Genomic DNA, 15,954 nt, shown 5'->3' with positions numbered 1-15,954 from the left:
CCCAATAAATGATTATTTTTAAGGTCGTGGCCCACCATGGAATGGTGCATCTGACTGATGGGGCAAATCCAAAGTTCAAGTGGACCCACCATAGAAAAGAGTGGGATAGTGACACCCACTATTGAAACCTTCTTAGGGCCCGCCGCGATGTTTATTTGAGATCCAACCTGTTTATAAGTTAATACAGACATGGATGCAGTTGAAAATTGGTTTGACCCCTCATCCAAGTGGGACAAACGTAATGAGTGGGTTGGATATGTGAATCACATTTAGGCAAACCCAATATATGATTTTGAATATTCTAAGGAAACCCCTCCATTATATTATGTGGTGTGACCCACATTTAGGCTGATGTTTGTGTTTTCCCTTCATTCATATTTTTTTGATATTATGAACATGTTGGATGATGCTCTGTGGGCCCCGTGGCTGGTGGTCGATGTATGTGTTTCATCCTATCCGTTCATCCATTTTTACTGATCATTTTATGGCTTGATCCCAAAAAGAGGAGTTACCCTCCATTAAAATATTCATAATCATTTGTTAGGCCCACCGAGATGTGGTTCACAAATCTAGCCCATCCATTATGTGTGTCCCACTTGGATGAGGAGTCAGACCAAGTTTCAAATGCATAAAAATTTCAGGTGGGCCCCACCAAGTGCTTTTATATGTTTTAGGCATTTCTTCACATGATTTTAAATGGTATGGCTCACCTAAGTTCCGTATACGGCTGATTTTTGGGATATCCCATAATTTAAAGGGGGTCCATCAAATGCACGGTGTTGATGTTTGACACATGTTATGGTGGGGCCCACACAGCTTGACCTTTGTGTTTAATCCAAGCCGTTCCCATGGGGTCTGTGTGGGCCCCACCATGACATGTGTTAAACATCAACACCGTGCATTTGATGGGTGCCTTTTAAATTATGGGATATCCCAAAAATCAGCCGTATATGGAACTCCGGTGTGCCATACCATCTAAAATCATGTGAAGACATGCCTAAAACATATAAAAGCACTTGGTGGGCCCCACCTGAAATTTGGATGCGTTTGAAACTTGATATGATCCCTCATCCAAGTGGCACACACATAATGGATGGGTTGGATTTGTGAATCACATCTCAGTGGGCCCAAAAAATAGTTATGAATGTTTTAATGGAGGGTAACCCCTCTCAACTTTTGTATGTGGTGTGGCTCACACAAGTAATAGATTGATTTGATTTTTAATCCCTGGGCCCACCATGGGATGGTGCATCTGACTGATAGGGTAGATGTTTGACACGCATCACGGTAGGGCCCACAGAGCCCGGACTGATCACGGCCTAAATTTGGGCGCGCGCTCAAAAACAGAGCCGCGCCCAAAAAAACCCCCAAATCCCAAATCTCTCCCTCCCTCTCTCTCGCTCTCGCTCTCGCTCTCTCTCTCCGTTCCCTAACCCACATCTCCTTCGATCTTTTTCTCTGATCCAAGCTTTAGGGTTCTCTTCTCTCTTTTCTTATCTACATGGAGAACGCCAAAGAATCTAACCATGGCAACAAACCCAACGAAGAAAACCCTAACCCTAACTCCGAGTCCGAACCGGAACCCGAATCCATCCCCTCATCTCGACAGCCTTCCCGCGCGCCCTTCACCAGCCTCAGCCAAGTTGATGCCGATCTGGCCCTCGCCCGTACACTTCAAGAACAGGTTCGATCCGTTATTCTGTTTAGGGTTTGGGTTTTCTTGAATCAGCTCCTTCTTTCATTCTCTGTCTTTTTTGTTGATTGGGTTTTGTTGCTAATGGGCCAGGAAAGGACGTATATGATGCTTAGAATGAATGGCGGTGATGGAAGCGGTTATGGAAGTTCTGATAGTGGTGGTTATGTTTATGAAGATGAAGCTAGTGATGATCCGAATGATGATGGGAATGATGCTGGGAGCATTGATGATAGTGAAGATGCATTCGATGTGCATGGCCGGGCCCCCAGTGAGGATGAATTGGGTGTGGAGATCGACCCGTCAGCGTTTGATAGTGATGAGGCATATGCGAGGGCCTTTCAGGATGCAGAGGAGCGAGAAGTTGTTTTTCGCTTGATGGCCCTTGCCGGCATCAATGATTGTGAGTTCACTCGAACTCTGGTATTTTAAATTAGACAAAATCTGGTTGCATTGCATGGCATGAATTTTCATGACTGCTGCACTACACTTGCATTGGACACCATTAGCACCTGAACCGTTTGTGGGATGGGTTCTACTGTGGTCGGGCCTCTGTAGATGATATCACCAATTGGGTTATCTTATCTATCCTATCTGATGACTTCTAAATGGATTACAACATGGGAAAAGCTCGCCAGTTAGATTTGTAGGATAATCCAATCTGTGCAATTTGTGGAGACTGGTCTATTTATTTGGGGGCCCGCTCAATTCAAAGTATCATCATTGTTATATTTGGGCCTCTTTCAACTTCCAATTGTTATGTACAATTGCAGTTCAAAATATGGGTCTCAATTTTTTTAATCAAAATGATGAATGAATAACAATGGAATGGAGCATGTAATTTTATCTAAACAACGATTTTAAAAAACTAAAATTTATTGACAACATGAGATTGAAGGAATTTACTAGCTGCTATGGTCTTAAGATAAGCTTTTGATTGTGTGGGTGATTTGAAGTTATCGACCATGATAAATTTATCATGCTAAAATTTGCATATTCAATGTGTTCAACATGCAACTATTTCTCATATGCTTCTCATATTTGCTAACCTTTCATTTGCAACTAGTCCATGATCAATGTTGGTGCATGCATATTAATTAACTGAGTATATTCTTATATGGGAGATTGGTATATGAGAGGTAGATGATGCATGGGAACCAGATTCTTTATGAAAACTTTCAGTTTCCTTTAGATCCTACTCCATCTATCATCTATCACTTTTGGCAGCCTTTTTCAAAGTCTTCACGTCTTATGACTACAAATTCCATCAGACAACATAGCCCACTGGATTATTTAAAGCACCCTTTGGTGATATTCCTTCTAAAGCATCCGACCTCTATCATTATAGAAGCCAATTTTGAATAACAGCTATGGTTTTTGGCTAGGACAAGCTGATGCAAAAGAGTTTTAGGGTCCTCCAAATTGCAAAATCAAATGAGTAGAAAAGGAGTTGGTTCAATGACCTCTACTCTTAAACACTTGATTCACATGTTCATCATTATTTTTCATTATTTTTCTTTTTCTTTTTAATTTTTTGATGAGTTGGGTATGCTGGAGTTTTCTTCCATTACAATATGTTGATCGAATAGCTTTTCATTGACATATTCTTTTTGGAATCCGTAGTGTATGCTGCTGTATTTTATTTTACAATGCACCCTTCTTGATGAACGGCCTGGATCTTTGACAAGTGTTGTTCACCTAGATCTGTTTTCCTTTCAGATCTCATTGTTTGGAGTTTTGATTTTATTTATTTATTTTCTTTCTTTTTCATTTCAACCATCTCCACTGTATTGAAAGGCAAAGGAAATGCCCTATTGAGGCACTCTGGCTTGATAAAAGTAGTTGAAAACATCTTTTTCTTAATGTCTTTAATCTTTTTTATGGCTCTTTGAATCCTTTGATTAGAAATAATATTAGTTGATAGTTGTTGGTATGGGTAGCTAACATTAGCTGGTACTCATACCAGCAGCAAAAGGGTACAAAAACCAAGAAGAAGGTTATTACAAGGATGGTTTTATATAGCACACTTTACCTAGCCAAGGGTTTGTGACAACAAGCAACTCTAATAAGATTTTTGTAGATATTGTTGCATAAGGAATATGATATTCATTTATTAAGCATGAGCTACCATCTTTGAAACTGAATCTGTCATTAGTTTCTTCAAAGAAGGGGGGTTGCCTGTGCTAGAGTGGTTCTTCAATCTTTTTTTTTTGTTGATTAGTTTTGGTTCTTTCAGGGTTTTAAGGGAATGGCATTGTGAGTTGTTTCATGCTTTCTAGGGAACTAGATGGTCATGATCTCTCTTTTTTGGTTCTTTCATAGATCCAGATAAATAGTTCTTGGTGGAGTTTTCTAAAATTCTTTGGGGAAGTTCTTTTTTGGAGTTTCAGATATAGTTCTCAAAAGAAGCTTACCAAGATTTTAAGTTTGAAAGAAGCTTACCAAAATTTTCTTCTTCTTTTGAGTGTGGATGGTTGGAATACATGTAGAATCATTAAATGCACAAACGCATGCCTTAGATCAGATTTTTGCATCTCATTTTCTATTGTTTTTATATTTTATTTTCAGCTAAATTTTCAAATGAATGGTGTTAGTTCATAAAATTCAGAAAAATGAGTGTTTGAACTATAATGGTGGTTGTTGGGAAGACGAGGTTGCCAACATTACTGGTTGCAAGGTATTAAAGGGTACAATTAGCCCAGCATACAAGTTGAGATGTTTCCATGTATGCTGATAGTTGCTTTGTTTCTTCAGGATACATTTCGTGGAAGGGTGTGTGAGTGTCCGTTAGTTCAGGAAGTGCAGTTTAAGGGAGATGTTTATAGCAGTTGTCAAGGTAAACCTCTCTCTCGCTCTATATGATGGATGAATGTGCAAGCCTTCATTACTAGCTATAGTTGCTAGATCCATCTATATGATGGATGCATGGAATGGTTTATTTGAATGTAAAACTGTTATGATATGTTCATGTGATGTCTGGACAGTCTGTGTAGGTATTTCACACCCTTTTATCATACTTATCTGCAAAATGCACTTAACCATGCATGGCGTGCATTTGAAAATAGCGAGTGTAGTTTGGTTTGAAAATGACGTTTCGCATGCGTGGCGTGCATTTCTTTTAAGACGGTAATTTGGTTTTATTGAAGACAATTGAATTACATAGCCAAGTGTTTAATGTAGGGAACTTCTCTGAAAATGTTATTCTGAATTTATAATATATAACCTATTCTCAAATCCCAAAACCTATAATTTTTTTTAATAGCTGATTGCCGTCTCTGGCATGTTTTAGATACATGATGCTCTACATATTGTTCCCCTTTGGTTGGATCCTTGTCAAATAAAAAAACAATATATTATGGTTCCTTTCAGTTTTTACTGATTCTGATTTTTCTATAGCGGATAAATTAACCTGGGGTGTCATCTTACTCCCATATATTTGGCTTTTGGCAGATCTTGTGTTCTTCTTTTTCTCTATTAGTTACTTAGACTATCAAATGTTGATTTTTCTTTCATTATTTAGTTTTTGGTGTATGTGATTGTTTGCATTACTGTAAATTACTGTTCATTTTACCGTTTTTGGAACCCACACAAATGATCTTGGCTCGCTTAAGTTTGTCACAGAAAACTTGCCACCAATGCTTGTTACTAAAACTTAAGTTATTGATGAGTACAATCCAATGATTGAATCTCTTTGGTGGTGGAAACTCTGTTAAGTACTTGAGATTGTGTTCCTTACTTCTTAGCTCCCTCTTGATCTAGCATATACGGAAACATGGCCACTTTGATTGCAGTAATTTCAGCCTAAGAGGAGACATGCAGTTTCAGTTTATTTTATATTAGATTTTTTTTTATTTGTTTGTTTCATTCTTTCTTTTTTTCCCCTTTTTGTTTGGACAATTGGGAACTGTTAAAGAAATTGGGCTTCCACTTATATCTTCTTCTGTTATCCAATTTCATAAACACTTACATATAACATGTGTTGATACTCTATGATCTTAGTGAAAGTTTAAAGTGCAAGGCAAACTCACTTGATTTTTTTGATTTCATTTGATTTTTTTGATTTCATTTGATTTTTTTTGTATGGATGCATCATGCATGGTTTTATGATAAAACACATGTATGTATGTGTGTATATGTATGCATGCACACATGGATGGATGAAATGTATGCATGCATGCATGGATGGACAGATTATGCATGTGTGTATGTATGCATACATGCATGGATGGATTTATGTGTGTGTATATGTATGTATGTAAGCACGCATGGATGGAAGACTGGATGGATGGATCATCACGCATGTGTGTGTATGTGTGTATGCATGCATGGATAGATGGATGGATTGTTAGATCATGGATGGATGGATCATCATGCATGTGTTTATGTATGTATGCATGCATGGATGAATGGATGTATCATCATTCATGTTTGTATGCATGTATGTATGTATGCATGATCCCAAACCTAAACTCGACCCCAAACCCGAACCCGATTTCCTAAACCTAAACCTTAACTTATCCTCAATTCCCTAAAGCTATAACCTATAACCTATAACCTATAACCTACACCTAATCATGTCCATATATTTGCGGATATATATAGATCCATGTATCGGTTGCATGGATCTATATATAGGTTGCATTATAGGGAAACATTTAATGATGTGTCATACAGGTTGTCACTATCAAAGATATAATATCACCTCCTTATAGGGAAATATTTAATGATGTGTATAGGTAAATTCATTTTTTTTATTCCTTATATTGTTTTCCAGTTATATTTGTGTTGGTTTCATAGTACAGGTAGCAATAGAAAGTGTTGGTCGATTGTGACTTATAGACAAAGGGATGAGTAACCAACAATACGAATATGGGAGGCTTTTCCCAGGTATCCAAATGCTTTTAGATACAATTATGTTGTTTTTAAATGTATTAGATTGAAATTGATGGAGCAGACCCGGATGTGCGTCGGACCTATCCGGATGTTGAGCGGGGGTCCTTGGAAGGTAGGAACCGCTGTTATGACCATGATGAAGCTGTCCATTTCCTATGGACAACATTGGAGTGACCTGACCATTTGGACAGGCCATGTTTATATATTAACTCGAAATTGATGGAGCAGACCCGGATGTGCGTCGGAGCTATCTGGATGTTAAGCGGGGGTCTCTGGAAGGTGGGAACCGCTGTTATGACTATGATGAAGCTGTCCATTTTCTATGGACAGCATTGGAGGGGCCTGACCATTTGGACATGCCGTATTTATGTATTTGATCGAAATTAATGGAGCAGACCCGGATGTGCGTCGGAGCTATTCGGAAGAGCAGGGTTCCCTGGAAAGAGGGAACCGCTATTATGACCATGATGAAGCTGTCCATTTTTTATGGACAACATTAGAAGGGCCTGGCCATTTGCGCCAGATGGCCGTATTTATATTTGTATTTGCAGGGACCATACCCTTAACCTAAATCAAAACCTATGACCTAAAACCTTAATCTATAACCTAAACCTCAACCTTAACCTAAACCTAAACCTTAACATAAAACCTAAACCTAAACCTAAAACCTAAATGTATTCTCAAATCCTTAAACCTAAACCTACACTTAATCCTAATCTTAACTCCCTAACCTAAACCTATACCTAAACTTGAAAACCCAAACAAAAACCCAATCCCGAACCTGAACCTAAACCTTAACCTTAACCTATTCTCAATTCCCTAAACCTATATCTTATAACCTAAACCTAAACCTAAACCTAAACCTAAACTTAAACCTTAACCTAAACTTATAACCTTAACCTAAAACCTAAACCTATAACCTAAACCTAAATCAAAACATATAACCAAAACCAAAACCAAAACCAAAACCTATATCCTAAACCCAAATGCATTCTCAAATCCTATAACCCATAATCTAAACCTAAACCTAAACCTAAACCTATAACCTATAACCAAAACCAAAACCTATAACCTAAACCAAAGCCAAAACCTATAGCCTAAACCCGAACCCATTCTCAAATCCAAAAACCTATAACCTAAACCGTTAACCTATAACCTAAATCAAAACCTATAACCTAAACCAAACCTAAACCTAAAACCAAAACCTAAAACCTAAACCTATAATCTATAACCTAAATTAAAACATATAATCAAAACCAAATCCCAAAACCCAAACCTAAACCTAAACCTAAACCTAAACCTAAACCTAAAACCTAAACCTAAACCTATAACCTAAACTCAAATCCCTAAACCTAAACCTAAACCTAATCCTATAACCTAAACTCAAATCCCTAAACCTTAACTTATAACCTAACCTAAACCTATACTTATAACCTAAAACTATTCTCAAATTCCAAAACCTATAACCTAAACCTAACCTTTCCCTAAACCTATAACCTAAACTCAATTCCCTAAACCTAAACCTAGACCTAAACCTAAACCTATAGCCTAACCTCAAATCCCTAAACTTTAACCTATAATCTAACCTAAACCTATACTTATAACTTAAAACTATTCCCAAATCCCAAAACCTATAACCTAAACCTAAGCTTTCCCTAAACCTATAAGCTAAACTCAATTCCCTAAAGCTAAACCTACACCTAATCCTAATCTCAACTCCCTAACCTAAACCTAAACATAAACTTGAAAACTCAAACTTAAACCCAATCCCAAACCTGAACCCGATTTCCTAAACCTACACCATAACCCATTCTCAAATCCAAAAACCTATAACCTAAACTTAAACCAAAACCAAAACTTATAACCTAAACCCAAACCCATTCTCAAATCCCAAAACCTATAACCTAAACTAAAACCAAAACCCGAACCCATTCTCAAATCCTAAAACCTATAACCTAAACATAAACCTTAACCTAAACTTATAACCTATAACCAAAACCTATAACCTAAACCCGAACCCATTCTCAAATCCCAAAACCTATAACCTAAACCTAAACCTTAACCTAAACCTATAACCTATAACATAAATCAAAACCTAAACCTAAACCTATAACCTATAACCTAAATCAAAACCTATTACCTTTCCCTAAACCTTAACCTAAACCTATAACCTATAACCTAAATCAAAACCAAAACCAAACCTAAACCTAAACCTAAACCTATAATCTATAACCTAAACCTATACCTAAAACCTAATGTATTCTCAAATCTCTAAACCTAAACCTACACCTAATCCTAATCTCAACTCCCTAACCTAAACTTAAACCTAAACTTGAAAACCCAAACCTAAACCTGATCCTGAACCCGAACCCGATTTCCTAAGCCTAAACCTTAACCTATAACCTAACCTAAACCTATACTTATAACCTAAACCTATTCTCAAATCCCAAAACCTATAACTATAACCTAAACCTTAACCAAAAACCTATAACCTAACCTAAACCTAAACATATAACCTTAACCTAAATCTAAACCTATAACCTTAACCTTAACATATAACTTTAACCAAAACCTATAACCTAAACCTATTCTCAAATCCCGAACCAGATTTCCTAAACCTAAACCTTAACCTTAACCTATTCTCAATTCGCTAAACCTATAGCTTATAACCTAAACCGAAACCTAAACCTATACCTTAACCTAAACCTATAACCTATAACCTAAACATAAACCTAAAACCTAAATATATTCTCAAATCCCTAAACCTAAACCTACACCTAATCCTAATCTCAACTCCCTAACCTAAACCTAAACCTAAACTTGAAAACCCAAACCTAAACCTGATCCTGAACCCGAACCCAATTTCCTAAACCTAAACCTCAACCTATTCTCAATTCCTTAAACCTTAACCTATAACCTAACCTAAACCTAAATCTATAACCTAAACCTAAACTATAACCTAAGTGTATTCTCAAATCCTTAAACCTAAACCTACACCTAATCCTAATCTCAACTCCTTAACCTAAACCTAAACCCGATCCCGAACCCGATCCCGATTTCCTAAACCTAAACATTAACCTATTCTCAATTCCCTAAACCTATATCTTATAACCTAAACCATAACCTAAACCTAAACCTAAACCTATAACCTATAACCTTAACCTAAACCTAAATTTAAACCTGTAACCTATAACCTAAACCTAAACCTAAAACCTAAAGGTATTCTCAAATCCCTAAACCTAAACGTACACCTAATTCTAATCTCAACTCCCTAACCTAAACCTAAACCTAAACTTGAAAAACCAAACCTAAACCCGATCCCGAACCCGAACCCGATTTCCTAAACCTAAACCTTAACCTATTCTTAATTCCCTAAACCTATAGCTTATAACCTAAACCGAAACCTAAACCTATACCTAAACCTAAATCTATAACCTATAACCCAAACATAAACCTAAAACCTAAATGTATTCTCAAATCCCTAAACCTAAACCTACACCTAATCCTAATCTCAACTCCCTAACCTAAACCTAAACCTAAACTTGAAAACCCAAACCTAAACCTCATCCTAAACCCGAACCCGATTTCCTAAACCTAAACCTCAACCTATTCTCAAATCCTTAAACCTAAACCTGCACCTAATCCTAATCTCAACTCCTTAACCTAAACCTAAACCCGATCCCGAACCCGATCCCGATTTCCTAAACCTAAACATTAACCTATTCTCAATTCCCTAAACCTATATCTTATCACCTAAACCTAAACCTAAACCTAAACCTAAACCTATAACCTATAACCTTAACCTAAACCTAAACTTAAACCTGTAACCTATAATCTAAACCTAAACCTAAAACCTAAATGTTTTTTCAAATCCCTAAACCTAAACCTACACGTAATCCTAATCTCAACTCCCTAACCTAAACCTAAACCTAAACTTGAAAACCCAAACCTAAACCCGATCCCGAACCCGAACCCGATTTCCTAAACCTAAACCTTAACCTATTCTCAATTCCCTAAACCTATAGCTTATAACCTAAACCGAAACCTAAACCTATACCTAAACCTATAACCTATAACCTAAACATAAACCTAAAACCTAAATGTATTCTCAAATCCCTAAACTTAAACCTACACCTAATCCTAATCTCAACTCCCTAACCTAAACCTAAACCTAAACTTGATAACCCAAACCTAAACCCGATCCTGAACCCGAACCCGATTTCCTAAACCTAAACCTTAACCTATTCTCAATTCTCTAAACCTTAACCTATAACCTAACCTAAACCTAAATCTATAACCTAAACCTAAACCTAAAACCTAAGGGTATTCTCAAATCCTTAAACCTAAACCTACACCTAATCCTAATCTCAACTCCTTAACCTAATCTTAAAGCTAAATTTGAAAACCCAAACCTAAACTCGATCCCGAACCCGAACCCGATTTCCTAAACCTAAACATTAACTTATTCTCAATTCCCTAAACCTATATCTTATAACCTATACCTAAACCTAAACCTTAACCTAAACCTATAACCTATAACCTTGACCTAAACCTAAACCTAAACCTGTAACCTATAACCTAAACCTAAACCTAAAACCTAAATGTATTCTCAAATCCCTAAACCTAAACCTACACCTAATCCTAATCTCAACTCCCGAACCTAAACCTAAACCTAAACTTGAAAACCAAAACCTAAACCCGATCTTGAACCCGAACCCGATTTCCTAAACCTAAACATTAACCTATTCTCAATTCCCTAAACCTATATCTTATAACCTAAACCTACACCTAAACCATCACCTAAACCTAAACCTATAACCTATAACCTTGACCTAAACCTAAACCTAAACCTATAACCTCTAACCTAAACCAAAACCTAAAACCTAAATGTATTCTCAAATCCCTAAACCTAAACCTACACCTAATCTTAATCTCAACTCTCTAACCTAAACCAAAACCTAAACCCGATCCCGAACCCGAACCCGATTTTTTAAACCTAAACCTTAACCTGTTCTCAATTCCCTAAAACTATATCTTATAACCTAAACCGAAACCTAAACCTAAACCTAAACCTAAACCTAAACCTATAACCTATAACCTAAACATAAACCTAAAACCTAAATGTATTCTCAAATTCCTAAACTTAAACCTACACCTAATCCTAATCTCAACTCCCTAACCTAAACCTAAGCCTAAACTTGATAACCCAAACCTAAACCCGATCCTAAACCCGAACCCGATTTCCTAAACCTAAACCTTAACCTATAACCTAACCTATACCTAAATCTATAACCTAAACCTAAACCTAAAACCTAAGTGTATTATCAAATCCTTAAACCTAAACCTACACCTAATCCTAATCTCAACTCCCTAACCTAAACCTAAACCTAAACTTGAAAACCCAAACCTAAACCCGATCCCGAACCCGAACCCGATTTTCTAAACCTAAACATTAACCTATTCTCAATTCCCTAAACCTATATCTTATAACCTAAACCTTAACCTAAACCTAAACCTAAACCTAAACGTATAACCTATAACTTTAACCTAAACCTAAACTTGTAACCTGTAACCTATAACCTAAACCTAAACCTAAAACCTAAATGTATTCTTAAATCTTTAAACCTAAACCTACACCTAATCCTAATCTCAACTCCCTAACGTAAACCTAAACTTAAACTTGAAAACCTAAACCTAAACCCGATCCCAAACCCGAACGCAATTTCCTAAACTTAAACCTTAACCTTTTCTCAATTCCCTAACCTATATCTTATAACCTAAACCTAAGCCTAAACCTAAACCTTAACCTAAACCTAAACCTAAACCTAAACCTATAACCTATAACCTAAACCTAAACCTAAAACATAAATGTATTCTGAAATCCCTAAACCTAAACCTACACCTAATCTTAATCTTAACTCCCTAACCTAAACCTAAGCCTAAACTTGAAAACCAAAACCTAAACCCGATCCTGAACCCCAACCCGATTTCCTAAACCTAAATCTTAACCTATTCTCAATTCCCTAAACCTATAGCTTATAACCTAAACCTAAACCTTAACTTAAACCTAAACCTAAACCTAAACCTGTAACCTAAACCTAAAACCTAAATTTATTCTTAAATCCCTAAACCTAAACCTACACCTAATCCTAATCTCAACTCCCTAACCTAAACCTAAACCCGATCCCGAACCCGATTTCCTAAACCTAAACCTTAACCTATTCTCAATTCCCTAAACCTATTGCTTATAACCTAAACCGAAACTTAAACCTATACCTAAACCTAAACCTATACCTTAACCTATAATATATAACTTAAACATAAACCTAAAACTTAAATGTATTCTCAAATCCCTAAATCTAAACCTGCACATAATCCTAATCTCAACTCCCTAACCTAAACCTAAACCTAAACTTGAAAACCCAAACCTAAACCCGATCCCGAACCCGAACCCGATTTCTTAAACGTAAACCTAATTGTATTCTCAAATCTCTAAACCTAAACCAACACCTAATCATAATCTCAACTCCCTAACCTAAACCTAAACTTAAACTTGAAAACTCAAACCAAAACCCGATCCCGAGCCCGAACCCGATTTCCTAATCCTAAACCTTAACCTATTCTCAATTCCCTAAACCTATAGCTTATAACCTAAACCTAAACCTAAACCCTAAACCTATAACCTTAACCTAAACCTAAACCTAAACCTGTAACCTATAACCTAAACCTAAACCTAAAACCTAAATGTATTCTCAAATCCCTAAACCTAAACCTACACTTAATCCTAATCTCAACTCCCTAACCTAAACCTAAACTTGAAAACCCAAACCTAAACCCGATCTCGAACCCGAACCCGATTTCCTAAACCTAAACCTTAACCTATTCTCAATTCCCTAAACCTATAGCTTATAACCTATACCTAAACCTAAACCTAAACCTATAACATATAACCTAAACCTAAACCTAAAACCTAATATATTCTCAAATCTCTAAATCTAAACCTACACCTAATCCTAATCTCAACTCCCTAACCTAAACCTAAACCTAAACTTGAAAATCCAAACCCGAACCCGAACCTGATTTCCTAAACCTAAACCTTAACCTATTCTCAATTTCCTAAACCTATAGCTTATAACCTAAACCTAAACCTAAATTTAAACTTAAACTTTAACTTAAACCAATAACCTCTAACCTAAACCTAAACCTAAACCTAAAACCTAAATGTATTCTCAAATCCCTAAACTTAAACCTACACCTAATCCTAATCTCAACTCCTTAACCTAAACCTAAACCTAAACTTGAAAACCCAAACCTAAACCCAATCCCAAACCCGTACCAAATTTCCTAAACCTAAACATTAACATATTCTCAATTCCCTAAACCTATAGCTTATGACCTAAACCTAAAACTTAACCTAAACCTAAACCTAAACCTATAACCTATAACCTAAACCTAAACCTATAACCTATAACCTAAACCTAAACCTAAAACCTAAATGTATTCTCAAATCCCTAAACCTAAACCTACACCTAATCCTAATCTCAACTCCCTAACCTAAACCTAAACCTAAACTTGAAAATCCAAACCTAAACCTGATCCCGAACCCGAACCCGATTTCCTAAACCTAAACCTTAACCTATATCCTAACCTAAACCTATAACCTAAACATAAGCCTAAAACCTAAACCTAAACCTAAAATCAAAATGTATTCTCAAATCCCTAAACCTAAACCTACACCTAATCCTAATCTCAACTCCCTAACCTAAACCTAAACCTAAACTTGAAAACCCAAACCTAAACTCGATCCTGAACCCGAACCCGATTTCCTAAACCTAAACCTTTACCTATAACCTAACATAAACCTAAACCCATTACCTACACTTATAACCTAAACCTATAACCTAAACATAAGCCTAAAACCTAAACCTAAACCTAAAATCGAAATGTATTCTCAAATCCTTGAACTTAAACCTACACCTAATCCTAATCTCAACTCCCTAACCTAAACTTAAACCTAAACTTGATAACCTAAACCTAAACCTGAGCTCGAACTCGGACCTGATTTCCTAAACCTTAACCTATTCTCAATTCTCTAAAGCTATAACCTATATACTATAACCTATAACTAAAACCTAATCCTTAACTTAAACCTATAACTTAAGCCTAAACCTTAACCTAAACCTAAACCAAAACCTATAACCTAAACCTTAACCTATAACCTATAACCTATAACCTATAACCTAAACTTATAACCTAAAACCTAAAACCTAATCCTAAACCTAAACCTAAACCTAAAACCTAAAACCTAAACATAAACCTATTTTAATGATCAATTTTATTTTTAAAAAGTGCCCACTTTTTTGGAAGAAGTTCATGCAATTCTTCATGATTCTGAATTATAATGTTTTGTTGGTTTAATATATTTTTTTTCTGGTGAAAGACAAAGAAAATTGTTGCTGATTTTTTTTCTTTTTTTATTTATGATGTTAAACCTATATGTATTTATGTGTGGATGAATGTAATGTGAATAAGATTGCTAGTGTTTGGATGGATGTAGTTTATGTTTGGATGGATGTAGTTTATGTTGGATTTATGTAGTTTGGGTTGTTTAGATGGATGTGAATGTGAATATGATGAAATATATTATATAATAGGTGTATATCAGGAAGAATATGATGAAATATATTGTAACAGGTGTATAGTGACCCTCTTATAAAGGATAGTCCATGACAGTCCTTTTTAAGGACGGTCCATGGCCGTCCTTTTAAAGGACGGTCTATGGCCGTCCTTTGAAGGCCCATAAGAGATGGTCCATGACAGTCCTTTTTAAGGACGGCCCATGACCGTCCTTTTAAAGGACGGTCTATAGCCATCCTTTGAAGGCTTATCAGAGACGGTCTACGACAGTCTTTTTTAAGGACGGTCCATGACCGTCCTTTTAAAGGACGGTCGATGGCCGTCCTTTAAAGGCTTATAAGAGATGGTCCGAGACCGTCCTTTTTAAGGACGGTTCACAACCGTCCTTTTTTAGGATGGTCCATGACCGTCTTTTTTTCGTCAATAAAAATGACGGTTTTCGACCGTCCTTTAAGTAATACGACACGTCAAAATTTGACGGCCCTTGCGACGGTCCATGACCGTCCTTTTTGGTCATTTGAGACAGTTTTGGACCATCCTTTTTTCGCAGTTTTGGCGTAGTGCAAGTGAAATACATGATGTGATATTAGGCTCTCATGTTGGCCAATTGAAACATGTGATATGATTTTAGGCCCTTGTATTGGCCAAGCGAGATATGTGATATGATATTGTGCTATCATGTTGGCCAAGTGAAATAATGTGATATGATATTGAGCCCTTGTATTGGCTAA

At 36.4% G+C, this 15,954-nt stretch overlaps 1 protein-coding gene across 1 annotated transcript; it reads left to right on the top strand.

Moving 5' to 3' along the window:
- Positions 1–1,441: 1,441 nt before the first annotated feature.
- Positions 1,442–2,125, top strand: LOC131249568 (E3 ubiquitin ligase BIG BROTHER-related-like). Its single transcript, XM_058250371.1, has 2 exons — positions 1,442–1,684; positions 1,787–2,125. The coding sequence occupies exons 1-2, from the start codon at positions 1,502–1,504 to the stop codon at positions 2,123–2,125; spliced, it is 522 nt and encodes a 173-aa protein (XP_058106354.1). The 5' UTR covers positions 1,442–1,501.
- Positions 2,126–15,954: the final 13,829 nt, after the last annotated feature.

Source organism: Magnolia sinica, chromosome 6 (assembly GCF_029962835.1).
Source record: "Magnolia sinica isolate HGM2019 chromosome 6, MsV1, whole genome shotgun sequence".
Classification (NCBI taxonomy): domain Eukaryota; kingdom Viridiplantae; phylum Streptophyta; class Magnoliopsida; order Magnoliales; family Magnoliaceae; genus Magnolia; species Magnolia sinica.
Note: the sequence above shows the minus strand (reverse complement) of the source record. Positions and strands in the feature narration are given on the sequence as shown.